The following is a 24,855-nucleotide window of genomic DNA, read 5'->3' as shown; positions in this document are numbered from 1 at the left end:
AATGGGGAGTATTATCCCCAACTCACAGAAGAGGAAACTGAGGTACAGAACAACTAAGGGGCTTGCCCAAGGTCACACGGTGAAAGTGGAGAAAGAGGATTGGGACCGAGGATTCCAATCCTGATAGCCTAGTTCCAGAAGCCACATCATGCTACCAGGGTTTCACGTTTTCAGTCATGACACCTGTGTTTGGGAATTCCATTCCTAAATTCCTCATTATTTTTACAAAAAGCTAAATATTTACTTAGCAGCTCGCTCGTGATGAATGTTCAATGTTTGTGTGGTCTGTGTGTGTAGACTTAAATACTGACTTGATTCCAAGCAGCAGTGGAAATGTTTCCACATTTAGCCCCTTGCCTTGGGCTTCCCTCATGGCTCAGATGGTGAAGAATCTGCCTGCAATTCAGGAGACCCAGGTTCAATCCCTGGGTTGGAAAGATCCCCTGGAGAAGGAATGGCAACCCACTCCAGTATTGTTGCCTGGAGAATTCCATGGACAGAGGAGCCTGATGGACTACAGTCCGTGGGGTCGAAGAGAGTCGGACACAACTGAGCGACTAACACTGTCACTTCACTTTCACGTGGAAGTGAAGGTGGGACACAGAAGAAATGCGTGTCACTCTAAGGCCACATGATGCATCCTTTGACAAGCTGCGCCCTCTGCTGGTGTCTTTTCAGAGTTGTAACGATGTCGTTCAGGAGAGGTTTGGGCCGGAGCTGAAATATGACATAGCCCTGAGGCTGGCAGCGCTGCAAATGTACATCGCAACCGTGACCACCAAGCAAACGCAGAAAATCTCCCTCAAGTACATCGAGTAAGTGCTGACTCTCCAAACCATTTTGGAGACAAAGATGCTGTCTCCTTAATGCCCAAGGGTATTTTTGATGTGTATGTCTATTTCCAAAATTGATCTTGTTTGTGGCAGAGCATCTGTTAACCAGAGGGAAAATATATGAATGTTCTGTTCATTTTCGGTGGAAGACACCATTTCTTCTGTAATCCACCTTCAAAGAATTATGGTTAAATTGAAAGTCACATTGCAAATGAAGTGTACATACATTTTAAAATTCCTAAATGAACTTGGCTCTAAGCCAAGCTCTGGTCTCAGCACTTTTCAGACATTAAGCTGTTTGATTCCCACAACCTCCCTATGAAATAAGTAGAACTGTCACTCCATTTTACAGATGAGCAAGCTGAGAATAGTTAAGTAACTTATCCAAATCACACTGACTATTAACTAGGGAGGGTAGGATTTGAACCAAGGCGGTGGGATTCTGCATTGCACTGTCGTTTGTGTGATCATTTGAAGACCTGTGTTTCGAAGATGGTGTGCATAACCAGAGATTACCTTTGGATTATCAAAATGCCGTATAAAAAGTAATTTTTTGAGTCATAATCAGGTAAGTTGGTATTGGTAATAAAGAACTGTGACACCATGGGAAAGGATGCCATACAAACTTTGCTTCATGAATCAAAAGTTTGGAACATAAATGCCTTCTCTTGCTGAATATGGCATTTACAATAGCATACTATCTCTTTAGCTGGAAAAGATCCCACCTACTTAGAAAAAAGCAGTTTATGTTGCCCTCAGTTGACAAGATTATATTAGTTATCCTTTAAAAGCAAACCCTCTGACACTTCCCGTTGGCAGGTGATCCAGTTGCCTAAAGCAGCCACCATTTTCTTAATCCTGGCAGCTCTAATGCTAAGAAAAAGAAATAGTCAATAGTCGTGTTTCAAAGTTTATGGTGGGGCTGAAGCCTCATCTTCATGTAACACTGAAAGCCTTAATGTCTGCTCCACCTCCAAGTGGCATATGGCTGATTGAAACCCTCCATCCCAAAAAAGGTTTCCCATGGGCTGGCTCCCCAGGTTCCACAGTGGTAGGTTGACCCTCCCACATAGCAAAATGGCTTCTTCTCAGCAGACTTGAGAGCCTTTTTGGGGGAAGATGAGAGCTTCCAGCTTGTGGACTCCTAGTGCCCTGATCTTGCCATCCTCAGCTGTCCTGTCGCTGCCTAGGGACAGATCCTTGTGTGCATCTTGAGGACCATAGGTCTTCCAATCTCAGTCCACTTATTTTTGCAGACAGTTTGTTTCTTTCTCTCTTGGTTTCTCTGGAATCCAAGAGAGATTCAGCTCACAAAGAGGTCTCACACCCAAGTGGATCCCTTCACACCCTCACCCAATCCCCTTTCTGAGGTTTTTGGGGACAGATGAAATTGGATCCCATTTGAAAAGGTGGCCTGCACAACTTGAGATGATTTTCAGACAACCAAAATGCATCTCTGTTCCTACTTTCTGTACCCACATTTTACCAGGTTGGACATGGTACAGTGAACAACTTCCAGAGATACCTAGCTTGCCCAAGAATCTTGCAGAGCCTGTGATGATTAATTAATGTTCTCATTAATTAACTCATTCACACAACAAATGTTCACTGAGCATTTTATATGATATTTCTACTAGGAGAATAGAAAATAGTATTAAGTTTAAATTATTATCTTAACCTTTGAAGAATTTGTGATCTGATTATAAAGACAAGACATAGAATGAAAAATAATGATGTAAAATAATGATATAAGTAGAATTACAAGGTAGCCCATAAGAAGTGCCAAATGATGGGCGAAAATAAGTACAAGTTGAGGAGGAGGAGGAGGAAGCAAGTGGTGATCATGAGAAACACCATCTTAACTAAGGAAAAGTGCGTGAATGGCCAAGTGGAAGGAGGCTGACTTCCTACTCTTCTTTAGAGAGAATCTGGAGCAGGAGAAATAACCAGAACCTTCTCAAAAGTCTTCATAGAATTTAAAAGATACTTGTTGGGCACATGACCAATCAGGATAAATTTCCTAGAATTCAAAACGTGAAACCGTCTTAGGATAGGGTTCTAGTCATTGTTGGAGAAATAGATTTTCGGCAAGAATATACTAACCCAGTCTCATTGTTTGTTTTTTCCTAGCATAGCCACACCTGTGAGAGATGGTTATATCTCCCCTTCAGTACCAAACACACTTAAGGGTCCTGAACCCTACCCTGACTCCATACCGGCAACCTGCTCCCCACCTCAGCAAGAACTATTGATGGAAGGAGTTAGATAGACATTATCTGGGTGGGAGAAAAGAGAATTGTGTTGTTCTAAAGAAATCACCATTGGTGAGGGAGATGGGGAGGAAAGAATGGTTTGGGACCAGGAAGGAGGTATACTCATCCTTCTAAGAGAATAAAGATGACCGTGGGCAGACAGGGGGAGGTGACAATGACAATAAACAAAGGTATGGAGAAAAGTTGCTGGAAGTACAAACTCAGACCTGTGAATGAGTTTTAAGAGACTCAGAGGTGGGATGGATAAAGTGTCTCTTCAATTTCCATTGATCCCAAATGCTCCTCTCTGGACAGTGAGGAATATATTTCTTTTAAAATGCCAACATATGGATTAATGATCAAACAGTATGTTTCCTGGGTGTAAATTAAAGCTTGCTTCCCTAATTGGGGACTGGTCTCCATTCTCTGCCTTACTAAGAATTCGTTTGTTCCAACAAACATCAGAGCGCCATTTTGTCTTAGATAACTAATCATCACGAGAATGTGAAATTAAAGATCTGCTCTTTATTGCAGAAAAGAATGGGGATTAGAGACTTTTCTTCCCTCTGCTGTGCTGCAAAGCATGAAAGAGAAGAACATAAAGAAAGCACTTTCACACCTTGTCAAAGCAAATCAAAACTTGGTACCACCCGGTAAAAAGGTATCACATTTGCATCTTAATAGAAAATGGATTTTAAAGAGAGAGGCTTGCATGCATTTTTTAAAATGTTTAAAATTAGCCCATGAATAAAATACTTAGCACCAGATTTTCAGAAGCTGTAACACTATATAACCTTCTCTTACTTTAACTATTCACATGTTTCTAAGACTAATGAAAAATAAGTATCCTTATGGAGACCTCTTTATTCCTTGCACACTATAGACTCCTTATTGTATAGAGTATGTGCACGTTCACATGTGCATGCAGGAGAACCTTGCAAAGCCTCTAAGACCTTGGGATTAGAGGACAGAATTGCCTAATAATTTCATATTTTCATCGTAGTTTTGCTTACCACTCAGACCAGCTTAAGTGCACAGCAGTCAGTAAGGGTCCCTGCAGACTTGATGCCACATTAATTAAACCGAAGTTTCTCTCCCTTGGCTCTCTTGACATTTGGGATCAGATCATTTTTGACTGGGGAGAAGGGCTGTCCTGCACATTGTGTGATATTTAGCATCATCTCTTGTCTCTACCCACGAGATGTCAGCACCCATCCCCTCAATCATGACAAACAAAAATGTCTCCAGATTTTGCCCAAATCACCCCAATTGACAACCACTGAACTGAATTGTACTTTTAGAAAGAAGATAAGTTCAGTTCTGTCACTCACCATCATTAGCGTTAAAATCTTTTTTTCTTTCTTTTAATCTAGTAGAAGAAACAGAAAGGACATTTAAAAATATACTGTTGGTCAGAATAGAGAGTTATGTTTATTTATAATAAAAAGCAAAAGGTTTTAGAAACTAGAGAGAGAAGGAGCCTTATGTAAACTGTAAAACTGAAGGCAGCCTGCCAACCCAAGAACACTTTCTCAATGATCTTGGCCATAGATATATGTGTGACACTAGTACAAATTATTTATGTGGGTAGTTCCTTGATCTTAGTATCTGGTTTTAAGTCCTTTTATTGGCTAACAATACTTATTTCTGCTCCCTCATCACCCTAATGACTATTTTTAAACATGTAATCAAGTACGATACACTACCAGTCACCTTTGACTTACTTCTCAGTTTCTGTAAGCATTCAGCCTATGGAAATACAGCAGGATGTCATGGGTCAAGATGTTCTAAATGTCAGTTCTGATTTGCCCAAAGCTACTTTTCTTTTAATTGACTTGGTGTGATTTGTTTCCCCCCAAGCCTGGCCTACTGGTTTTGTAATAATTTGGATAACGGCTCTAAGATCGGTCTATCACTGTCCTTCTATAAAGGTCATTTTTTCTAGTTAAGAGTGAGTGGTTTGCTTTCGCCTCAATTTGCAAAGTGCTTTGGACTTTTGAAAGAAGTAGGCTGGATGATTGGTCCTAAATTACAATTATATGAAGGATAGCGCATTGAGGTACAGTTAACAAATGAGTTGGCAAGTTATCTGCAGTTGAAAACAAGAGTTTTACAACCCTTGCCACTTGATATTCTGCACCTTGTTGGAAAATTTCACCCCTAATAAACTCTTCTGGAATATTTGTTGTGAAATGTGGACTTTTTTCTTTCTTTCATTTTTTTTAAATTTAAAAAAGATTTATTGAAATATAGTTAATTTAAAATATTTCAAGTATGCAGCAAAGTGATTCACTTATATGTATATGTGTGTGTATATACATTATATATTTGTTTTCAGATTCTTTTTCATTATGGATTATTATAAAGATATTAAATATAGTTCCCTATTATCCACAGTAGGACCATGTTGTTTATCTATTTTATATTTATATAGTAGTTTTATATCATATTTTACATTGAAATGTGGACTTTTTTCAATCAAGTATTTTTTTAGGATATGGGAATCTACATTTTTAAGTCTTCTTAAGGATCAATTTTACTGGATAAAATTTCATTTGTCAATCATTTATGAAACTCACTAGATTCTTGGAATTACATTGCTAGAGACTTAGATAGGAATTTCAAATATTTCCACAATGATTGATGCTCAGAAAGCTCATTTTCCCTAAAAACTTACAAAGACTGGAAGAAACAAGATGGGATGGTAGAGCCTGTTTAAAAGGCTTTCTATGGATTGAAGGTATGTATTCAAAAGAGCTCCCACAAACTGCACACCCCATTTCAGTGAAGAATTTTATTATCTTGTTCTGACTTGTTGAATGCCCTGGCCCAGCATATCTATACTCCACCCCACCCCCACCCCCACCCCGCCACCAATAAAATAAAAAAATTTTAAACTAGATGTCCTGTTACAGCCCTTAATCAGCTTACTTTCATTCCTCATGAAGAGCCCTTGTCACACCCCATCTGTTGGCAGCGGAAGCATCCTTCTCGTTTGCCTTTGTTTTCGGCTAGTCTCCAGCAGAAACAAAATCACACCTGATGGAGTGAACACCTGAGATTTCTTTTCTCTCCTCAGCTCTCCGCACTGCAAGCCAAGGTCCATTATCTCAAGTTCCTCAGTGACCTCCGACTGTATGGGGGCCGTGTGTTCAAGGCAACATTAGTGGTAATTTCTTTTTCTTGGTTTTTTGTGGAAGTCACAGAGGCCTTCAAAATGTCACTGCCTAGGCTGTCTTGAATGAGCAGCCTTTGATGACAAAAGCAAATCAGCTGTGAATCTTTTCCAGCCCTCATTTCTAATTGACTGCACCCTAGTCTGAAAATATCAGAAGAAATGTTAAACTAGATAACACCACTGCAGAATGCCCCAGAAAAGGAAATATGAAGAGCCGAGAGAATTGGTGCACTCTCACAATGGCCTCCTTTTAAATCATTGGACCAGAATGATTTGAAAAAGAGAAAAAAATATCCTCATTTCTGATAGCCTCTCATGATAATGAATATGCATGCTATGATAACATTTACTTCCTACATTATTCATAATTTATCAGAGCCTTGCTGTAATCATATATCTGGTTCTTCTAATTGGGTGATTTAGTACAATATAACCCGGGAATACTTTCTAAAGAAAATGTAATCTTAGAAAAATGTCTCTCAGGTTCAACTATGCCTGGTGCTTCAGAGCATTTTCATTTTTATTTAATTTATTTATTTGTTTTGGCCACATCATGAAAACTGCAGAATCTTAGTTCCCCAACCAGGGATGGAACCTGGACCACGGGCAGTGAAAGCATGGGGTCTTAACCACTGGACCACCAGGGAATTGCCAGAGGTCTAGTATTTTTTAAATTTTATGGACGTGTCTTTCTCAGCAGGCGGAAAAGCGCTCGGAAGTGACCCTCTTGGTGGGACCCCGCTATGGCATAAGCCACGTCATAAACACCAAAACCAACCTGGTGGCTCTTTTAGCTGACTTCAGCCATGTCAACAGGATCGAGATGTTTACTGAAGAGGAGAGCTTGGTGAGGGTGGAGCTCCATGTGCTGGATGTGAAGGTAAGTCTTTCAGATACTGACATATGACCTTGCTTCCTGATAGTGCTTCTGATATTTACAAAGCAAGCAAAATTTCAACCTGTGCAGCCCAGTCCAGTTCAGTCACTCAGTCGTGTCCGACTCTTTGCGACCCCATGAATCGCAGCACACCAGGCCTCCTTGTCCATCACCAACTCCCGGAGTTTATCCAAAGTAATGTCCATTGAGTTGGTGATGCCATCCAGCCATCTCATCGTCTGTCATCCCCTTCTCCTCCTGCCCCCAGTCCCTCCCAGCATCAGGGTCTTTTCCAATGAGTCAGCTCTTCGCATGAGGTGGCCAAAGTATTTGAGTTTCAGCTTCAACATCAGTCCTTCCAATGAATACCCAGGACTGATGTCTTTTAGGATGGACTGGTTGTATCTCCTTGAAGTCCAAGGGACTCTCAAGAGTCTTCTCCAACACCACAGTACAAAAGAATCAATTTTGATGCTCAGCTTTCTTCACAGTCCACTCTCACATCCATACATGACCACTGGAAAAACCATAGCCTTGACTAGACGGACCTTTGTTGGCAAAGTAATGTCTTCTGCTTCTGTTAGGTCCGTACCATTTCTGTCCTTTATCGAGCCCATCTTTGCATGAAGTGTTCCCTTGGTATCTCTAATTTTCTTGAAGAGATCTCTAGTCTTTCCCATTCTGTTGTTTTCCTCTATTTCTTTGCATTGATCGCTGAGGAAGGCATCAGTGGTGAAATGGGTAAAGAAAAAATCCACTCAACTCAGGCATGAGGGCTCCAGTCCTCACTAGATGGCTCTGTGATTAGGGGACAAGTCCCTCTCTTTCTCTGAGCTCCATCTCTTCAGCTCTATATGAGAAAGCAAATGAGTTTGTGTCTAAGGTCCCATCTGGCTCCAGAGTGATGGGGAGTGGGGGAAATGTTTCCCTACTTACTTTCTAGAATACGTGATTTTTATGTAGAGAGTCAGGGAGAGTCTTCCCAACTTTGTTTAGATTCCCCATTCCCTTTTTGATGTAGCATCCATATGTGCTTATTCTTTTGGAAAGACTGAGTATTTCAGTCAATTTGTCTTTTCACGCTGTAGCAATTAGTGGTGGCCGAACATCTGGCCCCTTGAATATCATGGCCATTTGACTGGAAACAGCCATCTGAGATTGTCCTTAGAGGGCAGACATTTCCTCCCCAAACAGAAGCTGACAGCAAGCAATCCAGGTCCCCTGTCCCCGCCATCTTGTCCCAGTCATAGATGAGTCATTGGATTTTGGCAGCATTAATGTATATGTTTCTGTAGAGAAAAGGTCCAATGAGTCTGCAGAGGAAACAGGTTGAACCTCAGAACACAGGAGAAGTCGTGCTCTGATAATGGGGGAAGGACCCACTCCCAGCTTCACACCCCCCCCCACAGTTTTGTGGAAGGGGCAGATTAAGAGTAGAGGATAATGTGGAAATGGGCTTCTACACAATGGAAGGGACGCATTAAGGGAGAGCGTGGAGCTCAGGCACGCCGGACATGGCCCATGGTGTTTCATGGGCTTAATCCAGGGCACTGCACTTGACTTCATGGCAATGAATGTCCAAGAGTAGACTTGGCACACCTATTCTGGTCCATGACCAAAGATGCTAAGAGCAATATAGCCTGTCATGTGAAAGGGGCAGAAGAACGGGTGTATTGGGTGCAGTCATCACAGATGTGATAACGGGGATAATCTGTCTCAAACAGAAGGAGGTGACAAGACCCTGTGGATGGTTTCCTGTTTATATAAAAGAATTGCGGGGCTGCTTGGAGGGAGACTGCCATTGAAATGGAAGCAAAAAGCAGCAAGTCGAGTTGATCAGGGACTTGGGGCGGAAGTTAGGTTTCATCACTCAAGGCCATCATCCTGGCCAGTGCCGTACCCCTGGCAGTGAAAGCAAGGGACCTGTCATCTCGCTGTTTCTGTGCCTCTCCAGTTGTCTGCTTTTTTCTTGCTCCCTTATTTTCCTCTCACTTCCTCTCTCTTTCAACAAGAACACATCAGCATATCCACCCTTCCTTTCTCAACGAGGATAGTTGCTTCCCTGTATGCCCAAGATCCTCATCCAATTATGTTTCTAGAAAGTTGGGGTAAGGCCTTTTCTCAACTCCCATGTCTGTTTTCCCCTCCTGTGAATTTGCAATTTCTTTTAGAAGTATCCTTATCCTGGATCTCTTCAACACTTTTCATTCAGTCTTAACAGTAATTTCCACTTGATTTTTACTTTAATTCAATACAAATTTTCACCATGAACCCAAACTTAGTCTTCCTGTGATTTTTTTTTCAGATGGTGAATTCATATCTGGTAACTGATTCCTTATCTGTGACTTTTTAAAAGAATAACGATTTGAAACAAAACCAGTGTTATTTGTTTTAACCCAATATGACTTGGAAAAGACTCCAAATGTCTAGGCTTTCAAAATGGTGTCACCTGAACATTTTTCAGTCAGGCTTTCCGTTATACCTGACCTTTCCCTCATTTGTGTTTCTCCAGTGAAACAGTCACTCCAAAAGTTCGTTTGTTCACATTTCATAAGCACAAATGTCACTGTTGTCACTTGAGGGAGGTTATTAAAGGGAGATGGTTTTAACCAAAGCGTTCTCTTCTGTGTAGCCCATCACGCTCCTGATGGAGTCTTCGGACGCCATGAACCTGGCCTGCTTAACGGCTGGATACTACCGTCTGCTTGTGGATTCCAGGAGGTCAATATTTAACATGGCCAACAAGAAAAACGCAGGGACCCAGGACACAGGTATTCTCTTCCCAAACTCACGAGGCACCGACCTCCCTTCCCCATGCCAACTGACAACAGTAATAAGGATGTTTCCTTTTAAGGAGAGATGAGCAGATTTAATTATTATAGACATACAGGCTAATATAGGAAGAGGAAGAAGTAAAAATGATTCCATATTTTGAGACTGGACAATGTATTGCTGGTATAAACTAGGGGTAAATTAGCACTGCAGAAGCAAATCTAGCATGACAAACCAATCTGGTACAATGCTGTTGTTGTGGTTTGAATTATTAAAAAGAATGATCTAAGATATGTTGACCGAACCTGTTTACTTTAAAGTGATTAATATTTCAAAAAATAATAAAATAAGGATATTTCTTGAAAAATTAAAAAGTATACCCATAAAAACATCTAATGTCCAAATTTAACACAAAAGCCTCCAAATACTTCTGATATGTTCTAATATTTTTTTAAATGAAAATGTTGATTTTTTTTTAAAATCACATTTTACATGGGGTTTCCCTTGTGGCTCAGCTGATAAAGAATCTGCCTGCAATGCGGGAGGCCTGGGTTCGATCCCTGGGTTGGGAAGATCCCCTGGAGTAGGGAATGACTACCCACTCCAGTATTCTGGCCTGGAGAATTCCATGGACTGTATAGTCCATGGGGTCGCAAAGAGTCAAACACAACTGAGCGACTTTCACTTTCTTTTTCACATGTCACTTGGCAAATATTGGGTACCTACCTCCAAAGCAGTGATTTAACTATTGCGAAGGGTGTAGGTCTCAGCCTTTATGTCTGATTTTTAACTGCCTCATTCTCTCAGAACTCAGTTAGGGTGCAGAGAATTTAGGATGGAATGCCCAGTAGTTGTGAGCCTCCAACTTTATAAGCAGCTGATCCCTCATTAAGGCGCCCTACATCCAGACGCCAAGTGCCTCCTCCCACGTCAGACTCATGTTCAGGGTTCTGGGAACTCTGTCTTGGGAAGACATGGAAATTGTCCAACCCTTGGACTTGGGGCTCTAGAAGGGACCCTGGACATCATATTAGCTTTTTCGCAGAAGCATCAAAATGGCAAAGATCAAATACTTCATCTCAGCCCTTTGACACAAAGAAAGCCCCAAAAGTGCAGATATTGGGGGTGGTAGCTGTTAAACTGAGAATTTCTTTGAGGGTAGATGGTTTTCATTTATTCTAGAACTGTTTTTTGAAGTTTATTTTATTGGAGTATAGTCGATTTACAGTGTGTGTTAATTTCCCCTGTATAGCAAAGTTATTCAGTTATACATATATATGTGTGTGTGTGTGTGTGTGTGTGTATACATTCTTTTCCATTATGGTTTATCCCATAATATTGAATATAGTTCCCTGTGCTGTACAGTGGGATCTTATTGTTTTTCCATTCTATATAAAATAGTTTGCAGATTTTTCTTCAGTGTTTGAACTTTTTCCTCCATCTATAGTGGACAGTCGGTAAATATGGCTGATGGACAGAGCCTACCATTCAAGTCAGAGATACTGACCTGTGAAAAATGTATAATCAGAGGCTCCATAATTAGAGTTTATTTTAAAAGAAAAGGAAATTCTGGAGAGCAAATTCCATTGTCAGTTTTTGAAAGAAAATGGAAGAGAAAAGAAGGGAAGGAAAATCTACTTTTAAACTTATCAGGAAACAACAATTATTATTCCCTGAAAATATAGTAATATGCAGCTGGGCATACATACAGATAGGCTGGTACACAGTTTATTGTGACAGCTTGTTGAGTGGTAACAGTTACAGTCAAAGGGTAAAGGAAAACCAGAGAGTTGAACAAGGCATGCTGGAAGGCAACTGGGACTTGCAGCTAGATTTCATCCCAACCCACCTTGAAGTGTCTGTTTGATTAAAAATACATTGAATCAAAGAGGAGGTGGATGTGTTTGCTGGGTTCAGTGGTGAATGTCTGTATGACCACATGTTTTCTTTGAGCAAGGAGATTTAGAGCAATTGAACTGTGACTTTTGAAATTACGAAGAGCAGTTCCGCAATTTAACATATTCCTTTTGCATTGGAAAATCTTAAAATCCTAAAGTGTATTGTTAAAATCAAACCTTTTCCCCATGGACGGTTAAAATTGTATGGGTGCAAGAGGAAAGCCAAAGCTACCATTCTACAAATGATTACAGTAACAGGGGCCTCAGTTCTGTCCAATGTATAGCGACTCACAATGTGTTGTTGAATAAAGTTTCATGAGGCAAAAACTTAGTTCCAAAAAGTATCATCACCATGGGGAAATAATGGAGCTTCAACCTTTCGGTCATTTCTCTTGGTTCGACAGTGAGCCTGAGGGTGAGGGCACATGTTCCAAACAGCACACACAAGCCTGCACGTGTGCATGTGCGTGTTTAATAAGAGAGGATGAGTGAGAGAGATGGCACACTCCAAAAAACAGCTAACTGGTTGGCCCAAGCAGAGCTGCAGCTTAGAGCGCAGCCTCCTCTAATGGCTGAAAAGCCTCCCTTCTCTTCAGAAATTCCCCCAAAGGTCTCCTGAGACTCAAAAACTGTAGAGTCTGAAGTCTGTTAAGACCAGCTCATCTGTAGGAGACATCCTTCTGTGTCTCCCAGATCATTCCAGAAGCCACATCAGTACACCCTTCTGGAAGAAAGCTGAGAGAGTGCGTGTTTTCATTTTGTCTCAAACTGATCAGAGAACTTCATCAAGACCTCTAGCTAGGAACAGTCAACCCCTCTTTCTTCTTCACAGTCTTGAAAATTAACCCTTCAAGTACTTTCAAAATCCCTGAACCTATGTAGTTAAGCATCTCTGGGCCTTAGGAAAGTCTTACTAAATTGCTTTTAGCCTGCTGACCTATTTGGTTTTCTGGTTGGTCTAAACCAGGGGTCAGCAAACCATGGCCCGTGGATCAGGTCATGTTCTTGTGAATGAAATGTTATTAAAACTCAGGCATGTACATTGTATTAAATATCTAGGGTAGCCGTAACAAATTATCACAAGCTTGAAGACTTAACAGAAACTTGTTCTCTCACAGTTTGATGGGCTAGAGGTTCAAAATCCAAGCACTGGCAGGGCCAGTCCCCCTCAAGAGATTCTAGGGGAGAATCTTGTTTTGCCTCTTGCGGCTCCAGGTGGCCATCTGCATTCCTTATAGCTGCATGACTTCAGTGTCTGCCTCCACCTTCACTCAGCCTCCCCCTCTTCTGTGTATGGCCCAAGTGTGCCTCTGCTTTTCTCTTATAAGGACACTTTCTGTTGGAGTTAGGGTCCCACACAGATAATTCCAGGTGATCTCATCTCAAGATCCTTACTTATATCTGCAAAGACTCTTTCCAAATAAGGTCACATTCATAACCTTTGCAGGGTCACCATTCAAGTCACCGCATTTGTTTGCTTATTTGTCAGCTATGACTCCTTTCATGTTACAACAGTTGAGTTGAATAGTTGCTGAACTGAGCTATTGACCCCACAAAACCTAAAATATTTACTCTCTGGCCCTCCCTTTACAGAAAAAAAATCTGCTAACCCTTGGGTTTAACCCCAGAGCTCTCTTACATCCTTGCTCAACCACTCTCCCTCCCCCCAACAACCTGCACTAGTCACACACACACACACACACACACACACACACACACACTCACACACAGAGCCAGTCATAATTCATGTCATTGTCAATAAAACAATGCTGAACCCCCAAAGGTGTATTCATTATTAGGTCACATGTGAGTATGCCTGTTGTGTAACTCAGTGTCTTCAAATTTTATCTTTACTTGGTATTCACGAAAAATATATATATTGAGTAAAATGACTTGGAACATTCTTCAACATTGAGTCCATTATATATTTGGGAGAGAGTCAAAACTTCTTCAGTAAAACTGTTTTTGTTTTTATTTTTCCTATATCTCTTGTATATCTGATATTGGCATTAATCAAACTTGGGCCAGAGGGCAATTTGAGGAAACAAATGGGAGAATATGTGGCCCTAACATTTCCTCAAAATGTCACCTCTGGAATTGACAAAGCAATATTGACACAGTGACTCACTGCCCTGTCTTGGTAAATATCAGAGCAAAATTTCCACAGCAGAATTCTCTTTTGGAAGACCCTTAAAGATCAAATAACACAATGCTGTTTAAATTAAGATTTTGCCATTTTAATTCTGGAGGAACATTAAACACATCTTCAGGAGTTTTCATGATACAAATAAAGATGGAAATTCATCAAAGTATTAACTATGCTATGAAATAGCAGAGAGGAGTACACAACTTGTCAGTGCTCCACCTTCTACATCCTGCCTGTGTGTGCATGTGTGCTTATGGGCATGTGTGCTGGCACTTACACGTAAAAATATACAAACCCACTAAGACAGGAAAAGGCTAAAGAGAAGTTTTTGTACTACCATTGCAATATGTAGTATTACAGTTTGTGTTACTATACATTATATACATATATATTTATTATTATATTGTCATTACACTATTTCCTGAAATACATGGTAGAAGTACGAGGATCCTTGACCTTCTCTTAACTCAATGAGGAAAAAGTCTAGCATCTCCTTATGCAAAGTGGGAAATGTTAGATTTTGCATTCCAAAGAAAGGGCAATCTTTCCTGGTATAACAGCCCACTGGACTATCACCTTTAAGGATTTTTAAAGGTATGTTGTATATTCACATTTATAGACATAAATAAGGTCTTTTAAATACTAGAACCAGAGATCAGATGGAATGAAGCTGTAGTTCCCTACTCTCAGATGGTATTCTATTTTATCAAGTAGCAGTTCTATTTTCCGCAGTCTCAATTCTCCTAACCAAGAAATCTTTACACCTGAAGCCTAAATCAACTACTCCCCTATTTGGAAAGCTGAACAATAACCATATTCACAAAAGTGATGCTACAAGCCATTAAGTTAAGAAACAGAGACAAAGTGTCCCAGAAACCAGCCTGCACAGTAATGTGTCTTTGCATGACTCTTTCTCTTTAGGAACTGAAAATAAAGGAAAGCACAACATGCTTGGTCCCGAGTGGAACTGTATACCCCAAATGACCACCTTCATTGGCGAAGAGGAGCAGGAAGCGCAGATAACATACATAGATGCAAAGCAGAAGGCAGTTGAGATTCCGGATGGCACCTTGTGTCCAAAAGACCACCACCGGCACTTGTATGTGGACAACAGCTATAACTCAGATGAGCTGACCCAGCAGCTGACCCAGCCGGGTGAGGCTCCGTGTGAGGCAGACTACAGAAGTCTAGCTCAGCGGTCCCTGCTGACCCTCTCAGGCCCAGAAACTCTTAAGAAAGCACAGGAGTCTCCGAGAGGAGCCAAAGTGTCCTTTATTTTTGGAGATCTCGCCTTGGATGAGGGGGTCACTGCCCCCACCCTTGGCTACGAAAGGCTATTGGACGAGAGTCCAGAACTGCTGGAGAAGCAGAGCAATCTCTACATAAGCGGTGCCAACGACATGAAGAGCCTGGGTCTCACTCCAGACGCAGAGAGCATCCAGTTCGTGGCCAATTCTGTGTACGCAAACATAGGCGACGTGAAGAACTTCGAGGCCGCCGAGGGCATAGAGGAGCCCCTGCTGCACGACATCTGTTACGCCGAGAACACGGATGACGCGGAGGACGAGGATGAGGTAAGCTGTGAGGAGGACCTCGTGGTGGGAGAGATGAACCAGCCAGCCATCCTCAACCTATCCGGCTCAAGCGATGACATCATCGACCTCACGTCCCTGCCCCCTCCCGAAGGGGACGACAATGAGGATGACTTCCTGTTGCGTTCCTTGAACATGGCCATCGCCGCACCACCCCCTGGCTTCAGAGATAGTTCCGACGAGGAGGACTCTCAGAGCCAGGCCGCTTCCTTCCTCGAAGACAAGGGGCCCAGCGGCACCCTGCAGGACGACGAGATCCCCGTGTCCCTCATCGACGCTGTGCCCACCAGCACCGAGGGCAAGTGTGACAAGGGCCTGGATAACACCGGCGTTTCCACGCTGGACACTCTGGAAGCTCTGTCCGTGTCAGAAGATCCGCAGACCAGTGACAATTCAGGTTCTTTCACGATTGTTACGTTTATTCACTGATAGCCATATCCTTCCATCCCTTCAAAGCCATCCGCCCTTGGAATCCTGTCGTGTGTTTCCTCATTTCACGCATGTCCCGTTTCCCAAATGTGCTGAAACTACCATCATGGGTTTTTCGTGTATGTGGTTTCCATTTTTTTTTTTTTAAACATGTGGCACGTTTTTTCCCCCCTATTTCCGGAACAACTGTGCAATAAACTCAGAGTCCTTACTGAAAAGGGAAAAACTTGGTATTGTTTTTAATACCCATGTTTTTAAAACCCATGTTCTTACGTGTCTCCTAGTGCCTGTGATGCATCCATTAACCGGTTCTTGTTTTTTACGGCCTGCAGGTGTAGCCATCTTGCGGGCTTATAGTCCCGAGTCCTCCTCTGACTCGGGCAATGAGACTAACTCTTCTGAAATGACGGAGAGTTCTGAACTGGCCACGGCCCAGAAGCAGTCAGAAAACCTCTCCCGCATGTTCTTGGCCACTCATGAAGGCTACCACCCCCTGGCGGAAGAGCAGACAGAGTTCCCCGCCTCCAAAAGCCCTGCTGGGGGCTTGCCCCCAAAGGCCTCCCACAGTCTGGCCGCCCGTCCGGTGAGTGACCTGCCGCCCAAAGTTGTGCCTTCCAAGCAGATGCTTCACTCAGACCACATGGAGATGGAGCCCGAAACCATGGAGACCAAGTCAGTCACTGACTATTTTGGCAAACTGCACCTTGGACCGATGGCGTATTCCTGCACCAGCAAAAGGAAAAGCCAGCCGGCCGATGGGGAGGGGAAAGCACCCCTTAATGGGAGCGTGCCGGGGAAAAAACAGCAGGGGATCAAAACAGCCGAGGCAGAGGAGGACGCCAAAGGCGGTAAATTTGCTACTGTGTCTTCAAGGGACAGTCAACACCTCAGCACTTTTAACCTGGAGAGAACTGCCTTCCGCAAGGACAGCCAAAGATGGTACGTGGCCACTGAGGGGGTTGTGGCTGAAAAAGCTGGATTGGAAGCAGCACCAGGCATCACCTTTCCCAGAGCTTCTGGTGTGGGGAGCAGGGACGCCGAAGGGAAGGATGACGGGGCTCCCGAGGGAGAAGCCATCGAGGTTTCAGGACTGGCCCCGCGGGACCACTTCTTAACGGACGTCACCTGTGTGTCTTCCGCCAAAGACTTAGGTAACCCGGAGGATGCCGACCCTTCCGGCTGTGACCGTCCCGCCAAGCTCCCCGAAGCAGAGGAGGGCGTGGGCCGCCTGTGTGACTACCACTTGGCCAAGCGGATGTCGTCGTTGCAAAGTGAGGGCCATTTTTCTCTCCAGAGCTCTCAAGGCTCCTCGGTGGACGCAGGCTGCGGCACGGGCAGCAGCAGCAGCACGTGCGCCACTCCGGTGGAGTCCCCCCTCTGCCCCTCGCTGGGGAAGCACCTGATGGCCGAGGCCTCCGGGAAAGGCGTGACTTACCTTCCCTCCGAGGAGAGAGCCCCCGGGCTGCCCAACCATGGGGCCACCTTTAAGGAATTACACCCACAGACAGAAGGGATGTGTCCGCGGATGACGGTGCCTGCCCTGCACACAGCCATTAATGCCGAACCCCTGTTTGGCACTCTGAGAGACGGATGTCACCGACTCCCCAAGATTAAGGAAACCACAGGTACAGCAATGATGGATTTAGCGCTTTGCGGTACCCACCAGGAGCTCGTAAAACAAATTTACAACAAGCCTAAAACTAAAAATCTGGAAGAAAAGTAAAAGTTAGGGTTTTATTTAAAAAGCTGCCAAACTGCGGCCAGGTTAAGTGTCACTCATCAGTCCCCCAGTGTTTAATACATACTGACGTTTCTAGATCTGGGCAGTAGCAGAAATGGCATTTGCCCTTTAGATTCCTGCTCTGTCTTGCTTTTAGAATTTAATGGAGCAATTTTTTTTTCCCCCTGAATTCTAAATGTGGACTTTTAGCCAGGCCCAGTGCGACTTTTAAGTTACAAGAATCACAAAAGGTTGATTTCCTTCTCAAGATATCGAATTTCTCATTTTGCCATTTCATTTTTAAGATTCAGGGAAGGATAATAGAGCAGGGGATCTGGGAGTTGGGAGGGATTGGGGGAGATCATTTGCCTCTCAGCAATATTTCCAGATTCCTCCCTACTCTGTAAAACTCCCCAAGATGAGTATTCTGAGGTGTCAGGCCTACTGCAGTGTCAGGAAGGTCTGGGGGTACATGATGAGCTGTTTTATTTTCCCGCAAATAATAAAATAATAAGCACAGGTAGAAACACAAACACTGCTATCTTCTGTGCTCATCCTCACCATTCGGCCACCAGGTGGGCACTTGTTGGTCTCCAAGATCCACTTGGCTGGCCATCATGGGGCAAACAGACGCTCTTTCACACTTTCCAATTTCAAATTATACCCTCAAATAGTGTCTTTTCCAGTAGGTCAGTAGATGTCAGTGAGACCTTGTTTTTGTTCAGTTGCTCATTTGTGTCCAACTCTGCGACCCAATGGACTGCAGCACGCCAGGCTCCTCTGTCCTCCACTGTCTCCCAGAGTTTGCTCATATTCATGTCCATTGAGTCAGTGATGTCAGTTAATTTCCATTCGTGCCCTTTTAGGATTATCTCCTTTGTCAAAGTTCACCACTAGTTTCACCTGCCTTGGGAAACTCATCTCTGAATGTTGCTTAACTCGTCTCCCAGCTAGCGTCTTTTCCTCTAAACTCATTAAAGGATACTTTGCAGTTTACAAAGAGCTTGCACCTAATTTACCCCTTGCTTCTCACAAAAATTCTATGAAGTGGAGATTGTGCTCTTCACATGACAACTTTTCTGGCACTTTCCCAGTGTCTCAGCTTCAAACCCTGTACCAGGAAAACCTCATGGGGTCCTCTTTAAAAGATTAGTATATTTAATTTGCATTAATTAAATTAGGCCACTTCTTTTTAAAAAGATAGCCAATGCCAGGATTAATCTAACTCCTTAAAATGGAACTTCAAAGTCATAAATACGCTTGAATAATCTCTGTAAGAACGTGTGTTCTCTCGAATATATCCTTGGGAGATCACAGACATCACATAGAGATTTAATAAAAATGACCACCCATGAGGTGCTTAATGATTCTCTGTTTTTCTGCTACCCCTAGTGTAGCTTTGACAGAGCCTGGGAAGGAGAGACGAGGAGGCATGCCTTCAGCTTGGTCTCAATATCCTGAAGCTGATCCCACCCTGCTACCATCAAACATTCACTCGGAATCAAAGGTGCCAATTCCAAATCAAGACCCTAACGATTTCTCCCAAGCAAACCAGGCCTATGGAGAGGCTGTGAGCTGGTGGCCACTGGATCTGAGAAGGGGGAGCCTCATGACATCCCCCAGCCACAGGGCTCTGAGACGGAGCAGCAGTATCCTCTCAGGATCTGTCAGTTTGGAGACCTTCCGGGAGAGAAGCCAGGGTGCGGTCAGCTTAAAGTGTCCAGGTATCACAGAAGCACAGGAGACCAATTCCGAAAGGCGAGCAGAACTCCCCCTAGGGAAGAAGCTCACCAAAAGTTTTTCCCAAAGCTCGATGCACTTTAGCTCTGAGGGGAAAGTTCACAAAAGGTCCCCGGCGGCTCACAAGGACTCAAAGCTCTATAGGACATTGCCCTTGCGGAAGCTGGAAGGCAGCCATTGGAGATGCCGGGGACCTTTCAGCTACTGCTTCCTGAACCGAGGGCAGGATGAAGACGATGATGAGGATGAAGAGGAGGGAGAGGCCACCCACCAAGTCTCTTGCCTCTTTCGACCACAGGTGACTCAAGCCGTGCCAGACCCAACCAGCCCACCCCTGGCTGTTGGAATTCAGAAGCAAGGAGGAGAGCTGTCCAGAGGTTCAGTGCTGAAGGTCTGGGCCGAAGACTTGAGTGGCCCAGATGATGTGGACTTCAGCAACCTAGCATTTGATGCCCGGATTGCAAGGATAAATGCCCTTAAGGAGAGCACATATACAATGCCCGATGGGTTCCTCGCAGCCCAAAATGATGCCAATGAGCTGCTCTGCCTTGTCAGGGCAACCAAGGGGAAGAAAGAGGAGTCACGCCCCGAAGCATATGACCTAACACTTTCTCAGTACAAGCAGCTGTTATCCATTGAGTCCAGACAGTTGGGAAGTGCCTGTCGGAAAATGGCAATGGCTGAGAAAAGCCCAGAAGAGATGCTCCTAGCTATGACTTCCAGCTTTCAAGTGCTCTGTTGCCTAACAGAAGCCTGCATGCGATTAGTTAAAGTCGTGAACTCCGAAACACAGCGGCAGGAAATAGTAGCGAAGATTGATGAAGTGGTCATAAACTACATCTGTCTCCTGAAAGCTGCTGAGGCAGCCACTGGAAAGACCACTGGTGATCCCAATGTTGGACTCTCGATGCGACATTCAACCACCATGGCCGCTCTCGTAAGCACACTAACACGTTCTCTCAAGATGCTTTTAAATAAATAAAGTATGAAAGTCACGTCATAATCTACCTTTGCAAAGCCATACATGAACTTTTATTTACTTTATGTGTACGATGAACAGATGTCTCCTTTCTTCTCTCTGTATATTTTGTTATTTTCTATGAAATAGGAGATAAAAGTCACATTGATGAAAAGTTGAAATGTACTAATCCAGATGTATTCTGTTTATATTATACATATATAGACATGTAAAAGAAATATACAAGAAAGTGGTGACATTTGGCTATTTTTCATATAGTCGAAACTCCAGGTGTGTGATGTGAAATTTTAATTTCTACTGTGTTGGAGCAAAACAATGAATCCTATCCCCTTTCCTTCCAAGCTGATACTTGGAGACCATATCATTCATATTTAGAAGTAAAAAAGAAAAGGAAAGAAAAATCACAATGTATATAAAACAGTACTTATGTTTTAAAGCTATGATTTTTAAGCATTGGAAATAGCAAAAAGACATTTAAAATTCAAAAAGCTATTATGAATTATTAGAGAATATATATAATAAATTAATTTTTGCTCATAGTGTTTGGTTATCTGATGCTTTTTTCCAAGAATCCTACATATTTCATTTTGGCTTATGCCATTTGGGCTAGAATTGGGGTGGGAATGGATTCTATTGTGTCAACACAAATGCTCTTCATGATGTTTCTAGAATGAATGTACTTCCCAAATAGAACAACAGAGGAAACGATGGGCAGGTTTCTGGATAATACCTACTTATAGACTAATTACGGAAAGTGAAAGTAATTCAGAATACCAAAATTAAATTGTTTGATGAAAAGAAAGCTCTGCTTTGACTCAGTGTCAAAATATACAAACCAAAGACATAACCTCTCTGCCCACCATTTCAGCCATGAAACATAGGATTCCCTTCAGAGTGACAGAGCATTTAGAGAAGTATTTGCAAAATTACAAAAAGGAACAGAAAATGATCCTCACAAGTAAATGCAGGTCCGGTAATGTGAAGCAGACCACACACCAGGCTATGAGTCACATCGCAGATCACAGCTCTCAGCAAAGAGCTTCATGCATCCCCTCTGCAGGAGCCCATGCTTCCAACCAAATTTGCAATGCCAGCCTAACACTGGGACAAAGTTTTGAATCTGGAATGTTACAGAAAAATCAGGGAAAGATAGTTACTCTAATATGGAAGCCATACTTAAATAAATAATGAAGTATTTATGAAATGTTCTAGTCTGGATTGGCTGATAGAAATATGTAAGCTGGGAGAGAAAAAAATGAGTGGTAAACTTGACCGCTTTAAGTGAACCTGATGGAATGCAAAGAAGTTTTCAGAACCATCGTCTCTCTAAAAATGTATCTTTGGGTCAAAGCAAAAGGATGCAAATTCTGCAGTTGTAAAATAAAGTTGATAATGTACATATGTACTTCATGGCTCTTTTAGTGTTCAAGCTACACACACTCTTATTTATGTAGGTGGCTTCTTAAATTATGACAGGAGTGTGCCCAGTGCAAATATTTCCATTTTTGTAGGCATAACACAGTCCCCAGTTGCTATCTCTCTCATCAGTCATTCCATAGAGACTCAATAAAAAAAGCCACACATATTTATAGGTGGTAGCAAACAAAAGGAGTTTAGACATGTGTTATTACAATGTTTAATAAAACATTATTTGATTACAATTATAAATATTGGTGTTTGATAGAAGTATTAATGGTGTTTACTGTGGAAAATTTTGGTAAATATTCTGTGTACTAAATATTAATAGGATTGTGTTCTATGTCAGACAATGTGTGAAACATATATATTATCTCATTTAATCATCACAATGATCTCATGGTTTGGACGCTATCATTAATTCCGTATGGAGGCAATATGGTTTCGTAGTTAAGGACATGGAGTTTGGGGTCAGACACCTCTTGATTTAAATTTGGGCTCTGCCATTTTCTATTCCTTTCATCTTGGGAAAGATAGTCAATTTTTCTCAGTTTCAAGTTCCTTCTAGTAAAATGGAAGTCAATAATAAGATCTATTTCCATAGGATTGTCATGAGTTTTAAGTAAAATTATGTATATGAAGTTCTTACTGCAATACCTGGCAGAGAGTAAGTACTCAGTGTTATATATCATTATCATCATAAGCATTGCATTAAATATATTGCCCAAGATAACACGTGGGGGCTGTTTGTTTTATATGCATATTGTATCCTGACTGTGCAGAATACATTAGTGTATTGCATATGTATAAAAGAACTATACAAGAAAGTGACATCTCCAGTTAGAACACCATCCCAGTCCATTTCATTTCTTTGGGAGGCCTCAGTGAAACAACTCTGGGTCTTTCTAATCAATCTCCCAGAACCTTTGGGTACACCAATAAATTTTTGTTTCATATAAACAAACTCTTTACTACTTAGAAAACCTCAAAAGCCCCCCTGTTGCTAAACGTGCTGCTCCTAGGTAGGGTCAAGATCCACTAGAGTGTAGGAAGAATGTATCAGAATGATCCGTGTGTTTATTTTTATCTAGCCTTTTTTATGTTTGTGTATGTTTTATAACAGGCTAAGAGCACAGTGGTATATGTACATCATTTTCAATAAATCAGTTAATAAGCATATGCCTGGTGCATATATGGGATATTGTCACAGACAGAGTTGCACTAACTGAAGTGTGGAAACGACTGAACCAGAGAACAAAAATTTCTTGTCCCTAAGGTCCTTTACACTTAGTCTGCAGCCTAGTTTTCAAGGTGTATCACCTATCATTTTAATTAATCTTTTATTATAAAGCTTTCAAACATATACAGAGGTAGACACAATCATATAATGAATCCGTATGTACACATCACACACCAATTCATGTCCAATCTTATTTTCTCTATTTCTAGGCACCTCCTTCCACAGCGTATGTAGAAGCCAATCCCAGACATCATAGCATTTAATCCATGAATATTTCGGTAAGCACTTACTATAGATAAGAGTTTTTAAACATAATCATAATGCCATTTTTACACTTTTTAAAATTAATAATTCCCTAATATCATCAAATAAATGTTACAGAAATAATGAAGAAGCCCCCAAAGACAATCATTGTCAACAATTTAGGACATCTGCTTTCAATTTTTTCAATATCTATGCTAATGTTATTGTTATCGTAGGTGTTTATGAGTATAACTTTTGACTCAATCTGAACACATTTGCCCCTTTTCTGAGTCTCAGTTTCACCATATCTTATGTAAGTGGATTGGCTGGAGGAATCAGATTGTCATGGAAAGACGGAGGGCTCAGATGACTCACCCTCACAGCATTAGGCTGCCAGTAAAATCCAACAACTCATGCAATTGCATTAGACATTAAAATTAAAACAGACCCCCTCGGCCCAGGTGAAGTTAGTCTAATCACAAAAGAAATTATGTTTCAGAGAAGAAAAACTGACTATATTGAAATGACCAGCCACAACAACATTACAATAGATCGATTCCTTTTGCTGTGAATTTCCTCTTTCATCATGCTCCATCTTAGGAAAGACAATTTGCATTTCTGTTCATCTTTTATATAGTTCTAAGTGTCACTTACTCTCTGAATGTTATTTCTGAGCTCCTCAGGATGGCACTGTAATTTATTCCCCCTGGTTTACTCTTAATTTGGCAGTGTTTGTTCTCTTGGACTGATCATCACCATTCGTAATTGTGTTTTTCAATTTTTCAATTTTTGAAATTGAAAAACAAGGCAAATTAGCTATGTTCAGGTGATTCCTTCTCTGTTCTAAACAATTGAGAATCTTCACAGGAGTCAAAATATATGGATATTATTACATTGTTTCTCTAACCTGATTTTGTGCTGTGAAAGGAGTTGATTTGGGGGGCGGGTGTTTGAGAGTATAAAGGTGCAAAAGAGGTGTTTGAGTGTGTGTGTCTGTCTGTGAGAATAGTTTTCAGTTTAGTTTGTTGGATTTCAGTGCAAGTTTACCCTCTGGCAGTCCTAAAACTATGATAAAACTTTCAAGTCAGATTGCAGAAATAGCTTCTCAGCTTTGAAAGATCAAAGGGTTGGAATCTTACCTCTTGAACTGAATTTTATTCATACCAACTTGAACATCACAAAGTTGGGTACTTTTTATTCCATCTATTCCCTAGCCTACCCTTCTCACTTTTTCATTTCAAAGCTTGGAAAGTAACCTTCAGAAATTGTATTAGAATTTTTTTAATTTAAAAAATAAATAAATTTCAAAGCCTATACATAGGAAATCCATGGACGAACAATCCATGTCTTTATCAACTGTTTTCGCTGTAGAAAATAATGGAATTTAAATCCTGCATAGCAGAAAGAAGTAGATAACCAATTATCCCAAGTATTGGGATAACTTATTTCACCATTCAACTTGAAATTAACCCACTGCCTTCTGCTGAACTTGCCCTAATCTTTCCTCCATATTTATAATCGCATCTCAGTTTTCTGTTGC

General features: G+C 41.9%; 1 protein-coding gene across 5 annotated transcripts in view; it reads left to right on the top strand.

Annotated features, from left to right (window-relative positions):
* Positions 1–21,821, top strand: part of FRMPD4 (FERM and PDZ domain containing 4) — a 529,221-nt gene extending 507,400 nt beyond the window's left edge. For 4 of the 5 annotated variants that reach the window (XM_043896590.1, XM_043896589.1, XM_043896588.1 and 1 more), the window contains 8 exons: positions 679–815; positions 3,620–3,746; positions 6,165–6,254; positions 6,961–7,143; positions 9,773–9,911; positions 14,878–15,945; positions 16,310–17,602; positions 19,095–21,821. In XM_043896590.1, the coding sequence (XP_043752525.1) occupies positions 679–815; positions 3,620–3,746; positions 6,165–6,254; positions 6,961–7,143; positions 9,773–9,911; positions 14,878–15,945; positions 16,310–17,602; positions 19,095–20,419 (4,362 nt within the window). In that variant the 3' untranslated portion in view covers positions 20,420–21,821. Of the gene's footprint in view, positions 1–678; positions 816–3,619; positions 3,747–6,164; positions 6,255–6,960; positions 7,144–9,772; positions 9,912–14,877; positions 15,946–16,309; positions 17,603–19,089 lie in introns of all 5 variants that reach the window. The other variant, XM_043896592.1, reaches the window with a different exon arrangement.
* Positions 21,822–24,855: the final 3,034 nt, after the last annotated feature.

Source organism: Cervus elaphus, chromosome X (assembly GCF_910594005.1).
Source record: "Cervus elaphus chromosome X, mCerEla1.1, whole genome shotgun sequence".
Taxonomy (NCBI): domain Eukaryota; kingdom Metazoa; phylum Chordata; class Mammalia; order Artiodactyla; family Cervidae; genus Cervus; species Cervus elaphus.
This window is presented reverse-complemented; position numbering and strand designations above follow the sequence as displayed.